This window comes from Poromitra crassiceps (assembly GCF_964638095.1).
Source record: "Poromitra crassiceps genome assembly, contig: HAP1_SCAFFOLD_1119, whole genome shotgun sequence".
Classification (NCBI taxonomy): domain Eukaryota; kingdom Metazoa; phylum Chordata; class Actinopteri; order Beryciformes; family Melamphaidae; genus Poromitra; species Poromitra crassiceps.
Genome location: NW_028151291.1, coordinates 1,930 through 16,795, shown reverse-complemented (window position 1 = coordinate 16,795; position 14,866 = coordinate 1,930). Strand labels below are relative to the sequence as shown.

The 14,866-nt window shown below is 45.1% G+C and overlaps 1 protein-coding gene across 1 annotated transcript in view; it reads right to left on the bottom strand.

Moving 5' to 3' along the window:
- Window positions 1–13,921, bottom strand: part of LOC310771730 (uncharacterized protein) — a gene marked incomplete at its 3' end in the record, with an annotated part of 37,298 nt that extends 23,377 nt beyond the window's left edge. The window contains exons 1-8 of the mRNA XM_083664270.1: window positions 13,747–13,921; window positions 12,510–12,623; window positions 10,793–10,864; window positions 10,518–10,691; window positions 9,028–9,185; window positions 8,683–8,886; window positions 6,991–7,876; window positions 6,495–6,666 (exon numbers count right to left, since the gene is read on the bottom strand). Coding sequence (XP_083520396.1) covers window positions 6,495–6,666; window positions 6,991–7,876; window positions 8,683–8,886; window positions 9,028–9,185; window positions 10,518–10,691; window positions 10,793–10,864; window positions 12,510–12,623; window positions 13,747–13,806 — 1,840 coding nt within the window. The remainder of the gene's footprint in view (window positions 1–6,494; window positions 6,667–6,990; window positions 7,877–8,682; window positions 8,887–9,027; window positions 9,186–10,517; window positions 10,692–10,792; window positions 10,865–12,509; window positions 12,624–13,746) is intronic.
- Window positions 13,922–14,866: the final 945 nt, after the last annotated feature.

Sequence of the window (14,866 nt, the reverse complement as noted above, 5' to 3'; positions counted from 1 at the left end):
AGGGGGGATGCATCCATTTGCATTTTCCATCAAAATCAAAAGTGATGTGAATTCTTTGTTTCGCCATTTTTTGTTTTCTCCTGCATATGCAGGAGCTGTGACAAGCGCAACTCACAAGGAGGGAGGCTGCTACAAGAATCTGATCAAGTAAACACTATGAAATACTTGTGACAGAGAATCAGGCCTTGATTGGGTGGCACACATTTCAAGGATCATCTCTGGCAGTATTGTTCAAGAGTCCAACTTTCTTTTGTTTTGTTTGTAAGGTTGTCTAACAGCGGACTAACTTGCATTACGATTCGCACCCATTCTGTTGCTTATGGCTGTCTTCTTCATTGTGTTCTTGCTTCTGTTGTTGTGTGTTATTGTTGAAAGTATTTTCCTCCTTGCCGCCGGCACAAGGTCAAGTCACGGCAAATATTTTCCCCTCCCCTGACCTTCGACCCACGAAAACGCTTTCTGAAAACGCTGCACGTGCGAACGAGCCACTGGCTTCAGCAGGGAGTCGTATTGTTTTCTATTGCTGGATTGAAGTGATGATCAAACTAATTGAAAATCCAGTCATGACAAAGCAGATAAAATAAGCATGTTAATAAAACAGTTTTAGGGGTACAGGTCTTTAACCACGGCATCTCTCTAATTCCTTGAAGCAAAAGAACGGAGACGTATTTCCCTCCTGAGGGCCAGCTGACGCTTTCACATCTTCACATATTTTCAAAGGAGGGAAGACAATATTCAAATTCCACTCACAACATTGTGATTACACACACACACACACACACGCACGCACACACACACACACACACACACACACGCACACGCACACCGACGTCCTCCAGAGAAAGGGATCGGCTGTCTCATCTTAACTCGGACCCAAAAAAAAAAAATCAGCCACGAGTGCAAATCGAGCCCTTTGTTGATTGGCTCTCGGACAAACTGGCCATTGCGCCGACGAATTATACTGTGGCGATGGAGAGAGCGCCCCCCGCTGGGCTCAGGGAGCCACAGGTGTCCTTTTAATTACAAAGTCAGACATTCTCCCTCATTAGATAAACTGGATCAGTCTCAGTCTCTACACAGGCTGGATTAAGCAGCATGCCCTCGTGGTAAACAACCATATTAATTAGAGACATATTTTAAACAGGCGCCCACCAGCAGCATCATGCAAGACTGCAACTCAGACCTGTTCAGAAGAAGAGAGAGGGGGCAACATACTGTATAAGAGAAGCCATTATGTGTGGAGACATTCCACTCATATGGGAAGACAAGCATATTCACTCTAAGCAATACTGATTTAAACATAGAATGATGTGTGCACCCACCATCAACCTCCCCAAACTACCCACACACACACACACACACACACACACACACACACACACACACACACACACACACACACACACACACACACACACACACACACACACACACACACACACACACAGTGCAAAGTCCAGCTATTATCCAAAAGAATGCACTATAATTGCCCAAGGTCACTCTGCATTCCTATACCGCACTTAAGCTGCTTTCACACATGTTTGGAATTCAGGAGTTATCTAGAGGCTATGCGGATGGCTGTCATGTGTGAATGTGTGCATGTGGCTCATGCGCGCTCCCGCGGAGCCTCTTCCTAGCCGGAGGGAAGTCTTGGGCTCAGGGTACACACAGGGGCGGTTTGTCCCCCCCCCCCTCCAGAGCTCCGTGAAGTAGTCAGCTCGTGAGTGCATGAGGACAGAGACATCGCGACAGATTATTATTATATAAATAGTCGATGTGAATGAGCGAGCAAAAAACACATGCCAGCTCAAACCTGCTCCGTGTGCGACAGCCAACATGTTGCTGGATTGCTGGATTGAAAGGCTCATGGCTCTGATCTGATTTCATGTCTGCTTCGCACAGCACACACATTTAATAAGCATTTTTGGACGCGAGGGTCGTCCCGCTTCCCAGTATTGGACATCGGGTAGGGTATCTGGATCTGGTTGCGTTCATGTCTTTGATTTAACGTGTACACAGCGTTTGTGAAGATTCAATGGCAGAACCGCAAATTCCAAGTAGCGTCAAGTCAGGCAGTATAAAACGAAAACTTCCGGGTATAACCTTCGCAATAATGGCAATTAAATAAAGTAAATGCACGTGTAATGTTTTTTGTGTGTGTTTCGAAAGATACAGAACGAAGATAAACTGGAAGAATATCTGCTCCCTTCGAAAAGTCAATTTTAACCCGTAGTGAGTCGACATTCTGATTTTTTGTTACTAAGTAATACAACATTTATTTTATTTTGAAGGTAAAAACGTCTAGCTTCCTGTATTCTGTATAATTCTAGTAGGTTGGATGCATTTTAGGACTGAACATAGCAAAGACCTGTTTTGTTTGTAGTGCTTGCGACTCGAGGAAATCGATGCATCTGGGCGTGAGTTGTAGGGTTGTTTAATTAATTACTTACTAACGTTATGCGCAAACGATTATATGCCGTGAATGTTAGGCAGTTATTGCCCATTATGTATTTTTCGTTTTCACAACTCGTGTGGTCATGCCCAAATTCCCCCGCCCCCGCCCCCTCTCTACTTTACAAACTCTGCGGAGGTGCTACTCATGTGTGAAAGCAACATGCCTCATGTCTGAAAGGGTACACTTCACGTATCATCCGGGGCAGGCTCAGTGGGGGGCAACCCTCACCTGATCCGGAGTTCATGTGTGAAAATAGCTAGAGTTACGATACGATACGATACGATACGATATGATACGATACGATACGATACGATACGATACGATACGATACGATACGATACAATACGATACGATATGACACTGTAGCTCAGGAGGTAGAGTGGGTCGTCCACTAATCGCTTTGGATAAAAGAGGTCGGTGGTTCGATTCCCGCCTCCTCCAGTCTGTATGTCGTTGAAGTGTCCTTGGGCCAGATACTGAACCCCAAATTCCTCCCGATGGCTGTGCCAGCACCCTGCGTGGTAGCCTGCCGCCCATCGGTGTATGAATGGGTGAATGTACCTACTGACTGTAAAGCGCTTTGGATAAAATCGCTATATAAATGTAGGCCATTTTACCATTTATACAATACGATACGATACAATACGATACGATACACTACACTACACTACACTACACTTACGATACTGTAAATAATAAGGCTACAGTACATGGATGGGTGGAGCGCTGATGTAGCATTGAGAGCCATTGGTGTGCTCGCTTGGCTCGCCCACAAGTTCACCGCCAGAGGAAACTACTCTTACTTACAGCAACAGAACCAGCCGGTTCTGCTGTCTGAGTCCATCTGCCTCGCTGTGAAACTACACGCACCACTTTACTATGTACTTAACGTCGCTCCCAATACCAGTGCCAGCCTGATGCTCAAAATCGGTTATGAGATGAGTCGTTAATTATTGATCACACACACTTGTTATAGGCGATTATATCTGATGGGAGTCTGAATATCTACTGAGCCATCTCTGTCTTTGTCAAAACAATGCAAGCCTTTTACTCCCAGTGCATTATGGGATGGATAAATAGTGTGACAAACGATGAGATACGAGTTGAATAAACAGCTCAGAATTATACGGCTTTGTGATGATAAACATGCAAACAAGCCCAAGGGGTGTGTGTGTGTGTGTGTGTGTGTGTGTGTGTGTGTGTGTGTGTGTGTGTGTGTGTGTGTGTGCGTGTGTGTGTGTGTGTGTGTGTGTGTGTGTGTGTGTGTGTGTGTGTGTATGTGTGTGTGTGTGTATGTGTGTGTGTGTGCGCTCGTGCTCGTGCGCGCGCATGGGGGTGTGATGGAAGAAAGTGACAGAAAAAAGGAGGGAGAGAGCGAGACAGACAGAAAGAAAGAAAGAAAGAAAGAAAGAAAGAAAGAAAGAAAGAACCGGTTTTCTTTTCTTCTTGAATGAGCGCTCCATCCAGGGGGAGTTCTTTTTGTTGTGTAAACAGACAGAATCTGGCTTCAAATCTAGCTTCAGTCCACATCTGGTGTGATTCTGCCTGATTACACGACAAAGACTCTGATCGGTTTGAACTTCCTTCAAAGCCAGGAGACTAGTCCCTCGAGCCTCTAACTTACTCTAAAAAGCAGGGTTGCCCAAACTTTTTTAGGGTGAGAGTTACTTACAAAAAATAAAAACTAGTCGCGAGCTACTTCTTTCCCCCATGTCCCCCCAAGTAGGTATTATATTATTTATTTAACATTATTTAATCATGTTATCATGTTAAATACTGTAGATATGTAGTCTAACGGAGTTTCAGTCAGGAGGACTATCATCTGCACTCTACACTTGCTCAGTTCACTCCATGCCTTCACATCTGCTCACACGCTCAAATAAACCTGCCAACTTCCTGGCTTCCTGGCAGTTGTTTGCCGCCTGGTCTCTTTTATCCAATAGCATAGCGTCACATCACCTCTCACCCCACACACCTCCATTGTAAGCCTATCACATTGCTTTTCACCATCCATCGTAAGCCAATCACATGGCTGTTCCAGGAAGTAAGGTTCTGCATTAAGCAGCACTGTCAAGTTGCAGCAAAATAGACCGTTTGTGTTGTCCTTTGAAAGTTTTTTTTTTTTTTTTTTTTTTTATCAAATTGTACATTATCAGCTTTATTTTAGCATTCAAAAGTAGCGCGAGACCCCTTCCTGGCTGTTCATTGGTAATGAGTCACGCATTTTCATCCTCCGCTGACGCCACTCTCTCTCTAGAGCAGTGGTTCTCAATTTTCTTCACATGAAGCACCCCTAAACTGACAAAGATTAGACCATGGACCCCCATTTGATAGGATTTTGTCACACGGTCCCCCATATGATAATAAGATTGATGCTTTTAGATGTTTTATTACAGAAAGTGTATAAAACCCATGACCAAAATAGTCATTGTGTTACTTATGAATGGAATTATAGCGAAAATAAATGACCCCCCTTTTTTGGCTGGGGACCCCCTGGAACCCCCCCAAGGACCCCTGGGGGTCCCCGGACCCCCATTTGAGAACCACTGCTCTAGAGGACACTACATCTACCTATTTGGCACCCCTGCTCTAAAGCTTATGGCGGGAAAGATACAGGGCCGTGGGTCTCCTGAAGGTTGTCATCACTGTGTTCTTATTCCTGGCAGAACCAACGTTTCAGAGCGGAGTCAACTCGGAGCGCTCGGGGGTCTCCTGTATCAGACAGGAAGTCGCTGTCGTCGTTGACGCACAGAGAGAGATACCTCTCCATATTTGATGAATATGCGCTCTCTAATTATGTTGCCAGTCTGCCCGCTTGCACTGATTCCATTTAGCAGCCCGGCGCCACATCATTCAGAGATATCTGTATCGCTTCACAGTTTCTGTGCCACTTGGAAGACCTATACGAGAGAAAGTTTCTGAAATGTTCTCCCTCGGCTTGGCTTTTGAAATATGCAACGACTCGTACAATTCCCTTCATCAAAAGTGAAAAGCTATTAGATGAGGAGCAGGCAGGCTACGTTCCACTTCACAATAGCTCCTCTGCAGATTGCCTGGGCAGGCAGATATGGGGACAGACTTATTAGCGACACACTGCCCCCTGCAGACGCATAGGAGGAAAAATCCTTTCTGTTTTACAACCAAGCGTGGCATCATTACAGCCACGGCTATCAGCCAAAGAAGGAATGAAATGGCGTTATTTATAGGCACTTCCCTTCCTCCACTTCCTCTTAAATGGACGATTAAAGTCTAACTTCAGAAAATAAAAGAGTCTGTTTTTAACACTGCCTCTGCAGAAATCTGTAGCGTTCTTTCTATGTGGTGCTGCCCTCTGGTGGCTGAAAAGTCTGAACTCATTTGACACCACGATTCTCATTCATTGTAAGAGTACGCTCAATTATTTCACTTAATTTGGAAGCACACTTTTTCATTATCTACTTTCTTTTCCCCTCCGGGATTTCTCTCACATTTCCTCCCCACTTGTACTTGGCCAATCCCCCCTCTGCTGTCCCGCTCGTTAATTGCTCCACCCCCTCTGCCGATCTGGGGAGAGTTGTAGACTAGCACATGCTTCCTCCGATACATGTGCAGTCGCCAGCCGCTTCTTTTCAACCCGACAACGAGGAGAATCACCAGGAGGACATAGCAAGTGGGAGGATCACGCTATTCCTCCCCCCAGTTCCCCTCCCCCCCCGAACAGGCAGTCCTGACTGACCAGAGGAGGATCTAGTGCAGCGACCCCATATGGACGCCTGACCAAGCCGGAGGGAAACACGGGGGCTTGAACCCGCGACCCTCGTGTTGGTAGGCAGGGAATCTACTGCTGCACTACCCGGACGCCCAGCATGCTTTTTCATTATAACACAAACATTTGTGTTATTATGTTGTGATTTTGGTAAGAAAGCCTTGACCATAAAATACCGAAAGCTGTCTGTTGTAGTAGTAAACAACATCAAGTATGTATGTATGTATGTATGTTGTATGTGTGTTATTATGTATGTATGTTCACTTCAGCACTCACTCATGCACTGTTACTCACTGAAGTTGTGTGCGATCTTCTGGTTGAGCATGATATGCTGGGTGTTACTCGACTCGATCACGCCGAACGTTCCCAACTCCTGCACAGCAAATTGCTCGTACAAGCGTGACGTGTCAATTTGAATCCTCCTGGCACTTCCTCCGCCTCCTCGCGTCCAAAATGACTTCGCAATCTGCCAAGAGACAAAATGAAATTGGTATCGGGACAAATCTATTTGGTGTGGAAATCAATGTTCACATTGGCGAGAACTAAACTAATGACAAGAGACAAACAAGGAATAGTTCCCGACAACGATGCCATAACAAGAAATAATGAAGTGAAACCACACTGAAAAGTGACCTGATCTGTATTTGCATTTACCTGCCAATACACAAACAAAAAATCCTCAACAGATATGAATAAATCCATCCTTAATGTGGCCATTTGTAAACTTTCTTCTGAATATGTGGTGAATGTAGTAGTTGTCTTCTGATGCATAAAACATGAACAAACATACCTTATCTGAGGCAACTACGTCCCAGTGGAAGGCCTTGGTGCGCGGTTGTTGTGGCTCTACGTTGACGGGCAAAGGTGGAGGTAAAGGCGGAGGGATTGGGATCCTGGGTGGAGGAGGAGGAACCGTCTGGGCTGAGGAGAGCGTGTGTGGAGCCGGAGAGGGTGGGACTCTGGTAGACGGTGAGGGGACATCGTAGATGGATGAGGGGACAGGGGAGCAGGGTGTGCGGGCAGGGAGGGCAGGTGCGGGGGAGGCGGGGGCGTAGGAGGGCAAGGGCAAGGCGGTGGGAGCAGTCGGTGAGGGGCCGGGGGATTTGGGCGCAGTGGGCGGCCCGAGAACGTGAGCGGCTGCAGGCCTCTCGAAGGTGCGCGGTCTCGGCACGGGCGGCTTCGCCTCGTCGGCTGCTGAGGGACGACACCAGACCGCTGATAAACGTTTACCGCCGGGGGAGATGGGATCTGCGTTCGCACGATCAGCTGGAGGATCACTCTGGTTCACACTGGCACCTGGTGAACCGGACCCACCACTCGACTCGAGAGCTGTATCGCCTCGTCCTCCTGCTGCTGACTGCGTGTCCTCGGTGTCTTCGGCGATTCGTAGAGATTTTGGCGTCGCATATATGTCACTCTCGTTCCCATTGGCCCCCGGTGAACAAGACCCACCAATCGACTTGAGAGCTGTATCATCAGCTTGTCCTCCTCCTGCTGACGGCGTGTCCTGGGTCTCTTTGGCGATCCGGAGTGATTTTGGTTCCGCGTATATGTTTTCCGCATGGGACTTCCTCTTCCAGTCCAGGCACAGTTTGTCGATGGCCTTGACCCAAGCATCCCGCTCCTTCTGGATCGCCTCAGAGCCCCGTGTTTGATCAGTGACGGGCACCCGGAAGCTGCAATAAATAAATACATCAACATCACTTCCCTTATTAGGCCTCTATTTATGACATTATCACTCAAACAGAAACCAGGTTGCACTGTGCATATCAGTTACAATAAAACCGTACGGATGGCAAAAATAATTTGATTTAAAGACTGTTGACAAATGATCAGATCAAAACAGCAGATGTTCTCGAGAAAAACCCATTAACCACGGCGTTTCCCACAGCCTCCACTCCACCACGTCCTAATAGAGCCTTCTCACGGGGGCCATTTTATGTCAAAAAGGCAGGGTAAACGCAGGTGCAAGTGAAACACTAACGAGGGTTTCAAACGTCCGTGATTGGAATTTGGAAACCCTAATTAGTAGGGATGTCACAATATATCGTCCCACAATATATCGTGATATCAAAACGTGACAATATGTATCGTTGAGATTAAATCTCATATCGCGAGAAAAAGAAGCTGAACATGGTGGCACTGATCTGCATCTGATTGATCCTTTTCATTGCGTTGTTTGAACCATAGACTGTAAATATAGGTTTGAACAGACGAGGGACATTACAGACATGGAGGATGAAAATGGTGAAATTACTCAAATTAGCATGGAGGATGCCCCCTCAACTTACAAATCGATCGCAAAAAAATATTGTTAAAATATTGTATCGTATCGTTATCGTGAACCCAATATCGTGTATCGTATCGTATTGAGTGTATCGTGACACCCCTACTAATTAGTGTTTTGCTTGCACCTGTGTTTATTCTGCCTTTTTCGAAACACAAAATGGCCCCCGTGAAAAGGGTCTGTATCGTTACTCACTTGTACTCGTTTCTGTGGGTGACCAGAGTGAAGGTGTCGCGGCCGTGAGAGGTCTCCACGCTGGTGTCGCCGTCCGACAGGTGAATGACGATGGGCATGGATTGACGATGGTGCGACGTGGGTGGCGCCTCAGGGCCGGAGGGGGGCTCTCGCTGCCTGAGGCGGGTCAGGGTCACCTGGTCCGGGTGGAGCTGGACCTCGTACCTGGAACACAAATGGAACTTGAACAATACTTTGAGCGAAATGTATGCCCAATTCACAGGACCTGACTAATACAGAATTTTGAATTGAATTCAATTGAATTCAATTGAATTCAATTGAATTGTAATAAGGAAACGTCCATACTTCACCCATTTGAATGAAGCCAAGCCGCCTCTGTGCAGCAGCAAGACGCCTTCCCGAAGGCTCTTGGATCCTGGAGACGTCGGGTGTGTCTCTGCGTCGCCCCCTGCAGGGTCACTATATATGTTCCCATAGATGATCTGGTTCACCAGCTGCATGATCTACAGTACACAGAAACATGAAATGACCAGAAAGTCTCAGTCAACGGCGACAACCCCTATAACCAACGGCATATTCAGTCCCTACAGAGTTCCACCAAATTACTTGAGTAAGTAAGTAAGTAAAACTTTATTTATATAGCGCCCTTCACAGCACAAATGCACAGAGTGCTTTACATAGGTAGGAAAAGCAAGGCAAGACAAAACAATACAGCGCAATAAGATAATCAGTTTAAAAAAACCAGCGAGGTAAAATAAAAGCATGGGATAAAACAACAGATACGACAAATAAAAAAGTAAAAGCAGTGATTGAATTATAGATTGCCAAAAGCCTGTCTGTAGAAGTGAGTCTTGAGTTGTTTTTTAAAAAGGCTTTCAGTTGGGACGGTTGGCAGGGCCAGGGGGAGGGGTCAGGGGGTCAGGGGGAGGGCATTCCAGAGCCCAGGGGCCGTTACCCCAAAGGCTCGGTCCCCTTTTGTTTTGAGTCTGGTCCTAGGGACCAGGAGCACCTGGTCAGATGACCTCAGTGACCGGCTGGAGGAGTAATGGGAGGATGAGGTCTGAGATGTAGGAGGGGGCGTGACCATGGAGGGCTCTGTGAGTGAAAATGAGGAGTTTGAAGTGTATTCTGAAGCGTACAGGGAGCCAGTGCAGGGCGGCAAGGATGGGGGTGATGTGACATGATTTTTTTTGACTTAGTGAGCAGTCTGGCAGCGGCGTTTTGAATGAACTGGAGTTGGTTGACAGATGATTTGTTGAGGCAGGTGAACAGTGAATTACAGTAATCAAGTCTGGATGAGATGAAAGCACGTACAGACATTTCCAGTTCGGTGTGTGATATGATGGACCGGAGTTTTGCAATATTTCTAAGGTGAAAGAAACAGGTGCGGGTGAGGGATTTGACATGCATGTCCAGGTGCATTGCTTGGTCGAAAATGACGCCCAGGTTTCTGAAACTGAGAACTCTACCTCCGATACATGTGCAGTTGCCAGCCACTTCTTTTCACCCGACAGCGGGGAGCTTCAGTGGCAGGACGTAGCACGTGGGAGGATCACGCTATTCCCACCGGTTCCCATCCGCCCCGAACAGGCGCCCCCGACCGACCAGAGGAGGCGCTGGCGCAGCGACCAGGACACATAGCCTCATTCCGGCTTCCCACCCGCAGACACAGCCAATCATGGCCGTATGGAGGTAACACGGGGGCGCGAACCTGCGACCCTCATGTTGGTAGGCAGGGAATCTACCGCTACACTACCCGGACCCCCCTAACTTTTCCATAATATTGTTGATTTACTTTTACAAGAGACCTTTTTACTGTTCGAGTATAAACTCACCTTGTGTTTGTCCTCCTGTGAGGTGGCCTCCAACTCGTAGTCGTGGTGCTCCTTAAAGGAGATGGAGAACCTGGCGCCACTCCCCTCGTCACAACTCTTGACACGTGAGAAGGGGAGTTGACGCTTGACGATGCCTTTCTCGATGCTGCACAGCAGTTTGGTCTTGAAGTCGAGCTGGATGTACAAGATGGTTATTTGAGACGATGCACTCGAGTGCTCAGGTCAATTCAACCTACACACAGCAGCGCGGTAAAACGTGATTGCAAAACGCTCACCTGAAGAACCCGTTTCTGCCACCTGTAGCGTCCGTGCTTGTGAACACTGAAGTTGTACTGCGATTGCTCTTCCTGCAACAACAGCCCAGAGAAACCTCACTAGCAGACATGAATACCCAATGGGATTAATGCATTCTACTGAACAACATCTAGCAGCATTGACGAGGTCAAGGATGTGTTATCCATACCTAGGACAGTGCAGTGTAGGAATTTAGCCAGGGGCAAGGGCAAAAATGCCCCGAGAAATCTCAGAATGCCCCCTAAAAACCGTGATCTAGGGGCAGAAATTGACCCAATATTTTAATAATTTTCTTTTCATTAAATTAATTTAATTTCCATCTCTGACACACAGCTGCAAGCTGTTTGCCAGAAGAAGACGAAGAAGAACACACTCACACAAACCAAGCTGTTGGTCAAAACACTACGCTTTAGCAACGTTATGCATTCATTACTATTTTTTAAGTGCCCACAATTGTGTAATATGCCCCCAGTTTTTAGACAGTGGGGGCAAAAATAATTCTTATTTTTGTTTTGCTACACTGGGTCAGTATTTAAATTTCATTCATTCCATTTTCTCGTCGTTTCCTGCTAGGGCGTGGAACAGGACTTACCTGCCAGTGGCTACTGTACCACATTCCTTCCTAAAAATATCTTTGGGGTGAATCAAAGCGTCTACATGAGACTGATCTGTCAGGATGGACAGCATGTTAACACCACAGAGTGTAAGGAGGTGAAGCAGGTAGCACAGGACAGAAGGACTGTACTGTAGAGCAGGGGTTCCCAAACTTTTTTGTGCCAATTAAGGACCGGTAGATAGATGGAAAAAAAGTTGCGGACCGGTTGTCAATTTTAATAATAATATTATTATTATTATTTTATTTTTTTTAATAAACATAGGCTATAATATTATAGGCTGTGCGGTAGTTGAAACATAGTTTCAAGTTGACGTTTATTTATGTTTGTAGTTTGTAAAAAAAATAATTTAATGTTTTTTTGTTTTTTGTTTTTTTGGGCTGGGCCCAGTACCAAATGCGTTGCGGCCCGGTACCGGTCCGCGGCCCGGTGGTTGGGAACCACTGCTGTAGAGGACAGAGCCGTATGAGGTTTTCACCAGCTTATTGAATAATTACATTTTTAGTTAGCCACAATGACAAATGTATTTTGCACTAGATGGGTAGAAATTACACTGCTCACTGTGTGCATGCATACACCCAATGTAAATAGCTTGGTTAGCGATTTGTGATGATAGGGTTGCTCTGTTGTTATTATTAGGCTTAGGGGAGAATGCAAAGTACAAATCTCTAAGACTCATTTTCAAGGTGTGTGTGGCACAAATATGACAGCTGTCTTTTACACTGATCTTCTAAATGTGTGTTGGATGTCCTCACATGACCTAACTCCAATCAAAATATTTTTGTGAAATATTTTTTCTTAATCCAGACCTGCTGCATGGTGGCCTTATAATAACACTGTTAGCTTTGTTTTTACATAACAATCTAATGATCTAATCTTGCATAAGGTACTTTTCACTCTGACTTTTGATACAAGTACTGATAGTGTGTGAACATATCAACATATCAAAACGTATGTTCCTCCTCAAGGCAAACTCCTCAAGAGAATAACGTGAAGATCCACAAATATTTAGATGGTCAAACAAAACGCCCTGCAGACAAAACCCCGTGCACACAGCATCTTCACAGGCAGGTATAGCAGTTACCTCCTCAGCCTGGCTTTGATGTTGGTCCTTCCTGGCCAGGCTCAGAGCGTCCTCGATGGACAGCTCTCCGCTCTTCACCATGTTCATGATGCTCAGCTGCATCTCGTTGCTCAGCTGAACAGAAGCAACAACCAAGAAGGAGAAGATAAATTATGTGCATGGAGTTTTTTTGTTTGTTTGTTTGTTTTTGTTTTTAAAATTTGTATAACTATTTTGTCCAACTGAACCATTTTGGGCTCATGTTGCCGACTACATGCTGTTCACCCTTTCCCCCCTCTGTGTATGGGAGACAATGTCATGTCAAACTCCAGACATACTACGCTCCAGACCAAAACCCACCACTTGAATCTTGCCTTGCTTTTTGGCAAATAGACATGACTTGAGAAGAGAAGATTCACTGGCATCACTGTGTTTTTCCTTGTAATAAACTTTATTACTTTATTAGTTTATTACTATTTATTATTAAAATGTTTTGATCCAAAGGTCTAAGGATCAAAATGTATCAATAAAGTTTATTACAAGTAAAAGGACAGTGTGCCGGAATTCTCTCTTCTCTTGCCAGGTGTACATGAGCCTTTACAGTCAAAATATACGTGACTTTTCAGATCTTTGGACCTTCTTTAGACCTTCTCAGGGCCTCACACGGGTGGTCAGCATTCACATTTTATTGAAAATAAATGTCATTCAAGTGCTCCTTTGCTATGTCCTGTGATATGCATGTTTCCCCAATAAAAAAAAATAGATGAAACCGACAGATTCCAAATCAGAGAGGGCAGCATGTATCAGATCTGATCACTCATTGGCACCTGAGGAGGAACCACTAGGCTGTATAATGCAATCAACACCTGCATCAGAACCAATAGTGTTAAGGGGAACATCAAATCAGTCATCAATCACTCATTGTCTGTTATATTTCTAAGTAAATATATCTTGTGGGACACAAGGGGAAGTCAGACTGAATTGAGGAAGTAAAACAGGCGTTGATACTCCCCAGCAGTAGAGAGACCACAGGTTAGTCTCATCTTGTTGCACAACAGTCACTGAAAGTAAGAGGAGTGTGGCTCTGAAGCAAAGCTATATAAGCTGATAATTCTTCTGTTGCTCTTATCATCTACAGAAGCACTATAAATTCATTGCGAGTTGCAGCATGACACTTCTATTAAAGAAGACCAATACTAAGTGATGCAGTTATGCTATTTTCTTATCTGAGAGTGCACTAAACAAGCTGAAATCTTACCTGTGGTAAGTCCGCCATCCTGGACAAGTTGTCTTTTTTCTTTGGTCCTAAACTTGGCATCGTGACTTTTCAGATTGGATGCAAAAATCCATGCAAGTTCTCCTCTGATTGTAGGTAAAATATTAAGAGTTTTTGTCACACAACAAGACCGTAGTACAGTAGCTACTTCCCTCACTGGAGAAGGTTCCAGGAAAACTGAAGTGATTTGTGTTGTGTGTTGCTCCTCCTTCCAACACCCGAGATCAGATTTCACTTCTTCTATCTAGGTAAACTATAGGTGAGCTGCTTCCAGTCAACGCCCACTGTGAGAAGAAGTTCAACCCTGGACAGATTTGTCACCAAACGTGTTTCCACATGCAGGTCTGACCCTCTCTGCTGCTCTTCCCATTTTGTCCAGGGAAGGGCGCTGTTATTTCCCACAGAGGGGCAGCCAGAGTGACCATGTTGTGCTGTGGGAAAGTCCCTGATGTAAAATACGTGGGGGAATCCCTTCATAAGGTTTTTTCAAAACTAGAGAAATTACGAAACTAATGAAAAATCATCCCGTAATATTCTACTGGGGATTTATCGTGTGTCTGTGGTACTCAATACCTGGCTTTGTCTGTCAGATTACTGCTGGATTTTACGTGGTTTAATGTTTCAACCTGTAGCTGCATGATATTTTGATATTCTATTTATATACCTTCTAAAAATCATTACTGTATTTCATTTTCATAAACAGACACATAGACAGTTTTACTTTACACAATTCACCAACTGGGGTGGCTATGTGCAGACCCCAGAGAGAGGCCTACACTTTTTTTTATATACTGTATATATATCTCACATGTGCTTTATTCTAGCATTGCAATTTCCCATGGCTTTGTCAAGCAATTTGTTCCTAAATTTTTGTTTTCTGTTTCTGTTTTACTTAGTGCTTTAAAAAAAGACTATATTTTGGGGTCTTGTGGGACCCCAGTCGAAAGCACTTGTATGCAATTTTAATAGATGGAACTTTTTGATTTTTTTTAAGTATCACACACTATCAGAATGGGTGGGGAACTCTGTCAGTCATTTCAGACAGATGCAGCAGACTGTCGACGACCCTAAATGCTGGTCTTATAATATCTTGTAATTACTT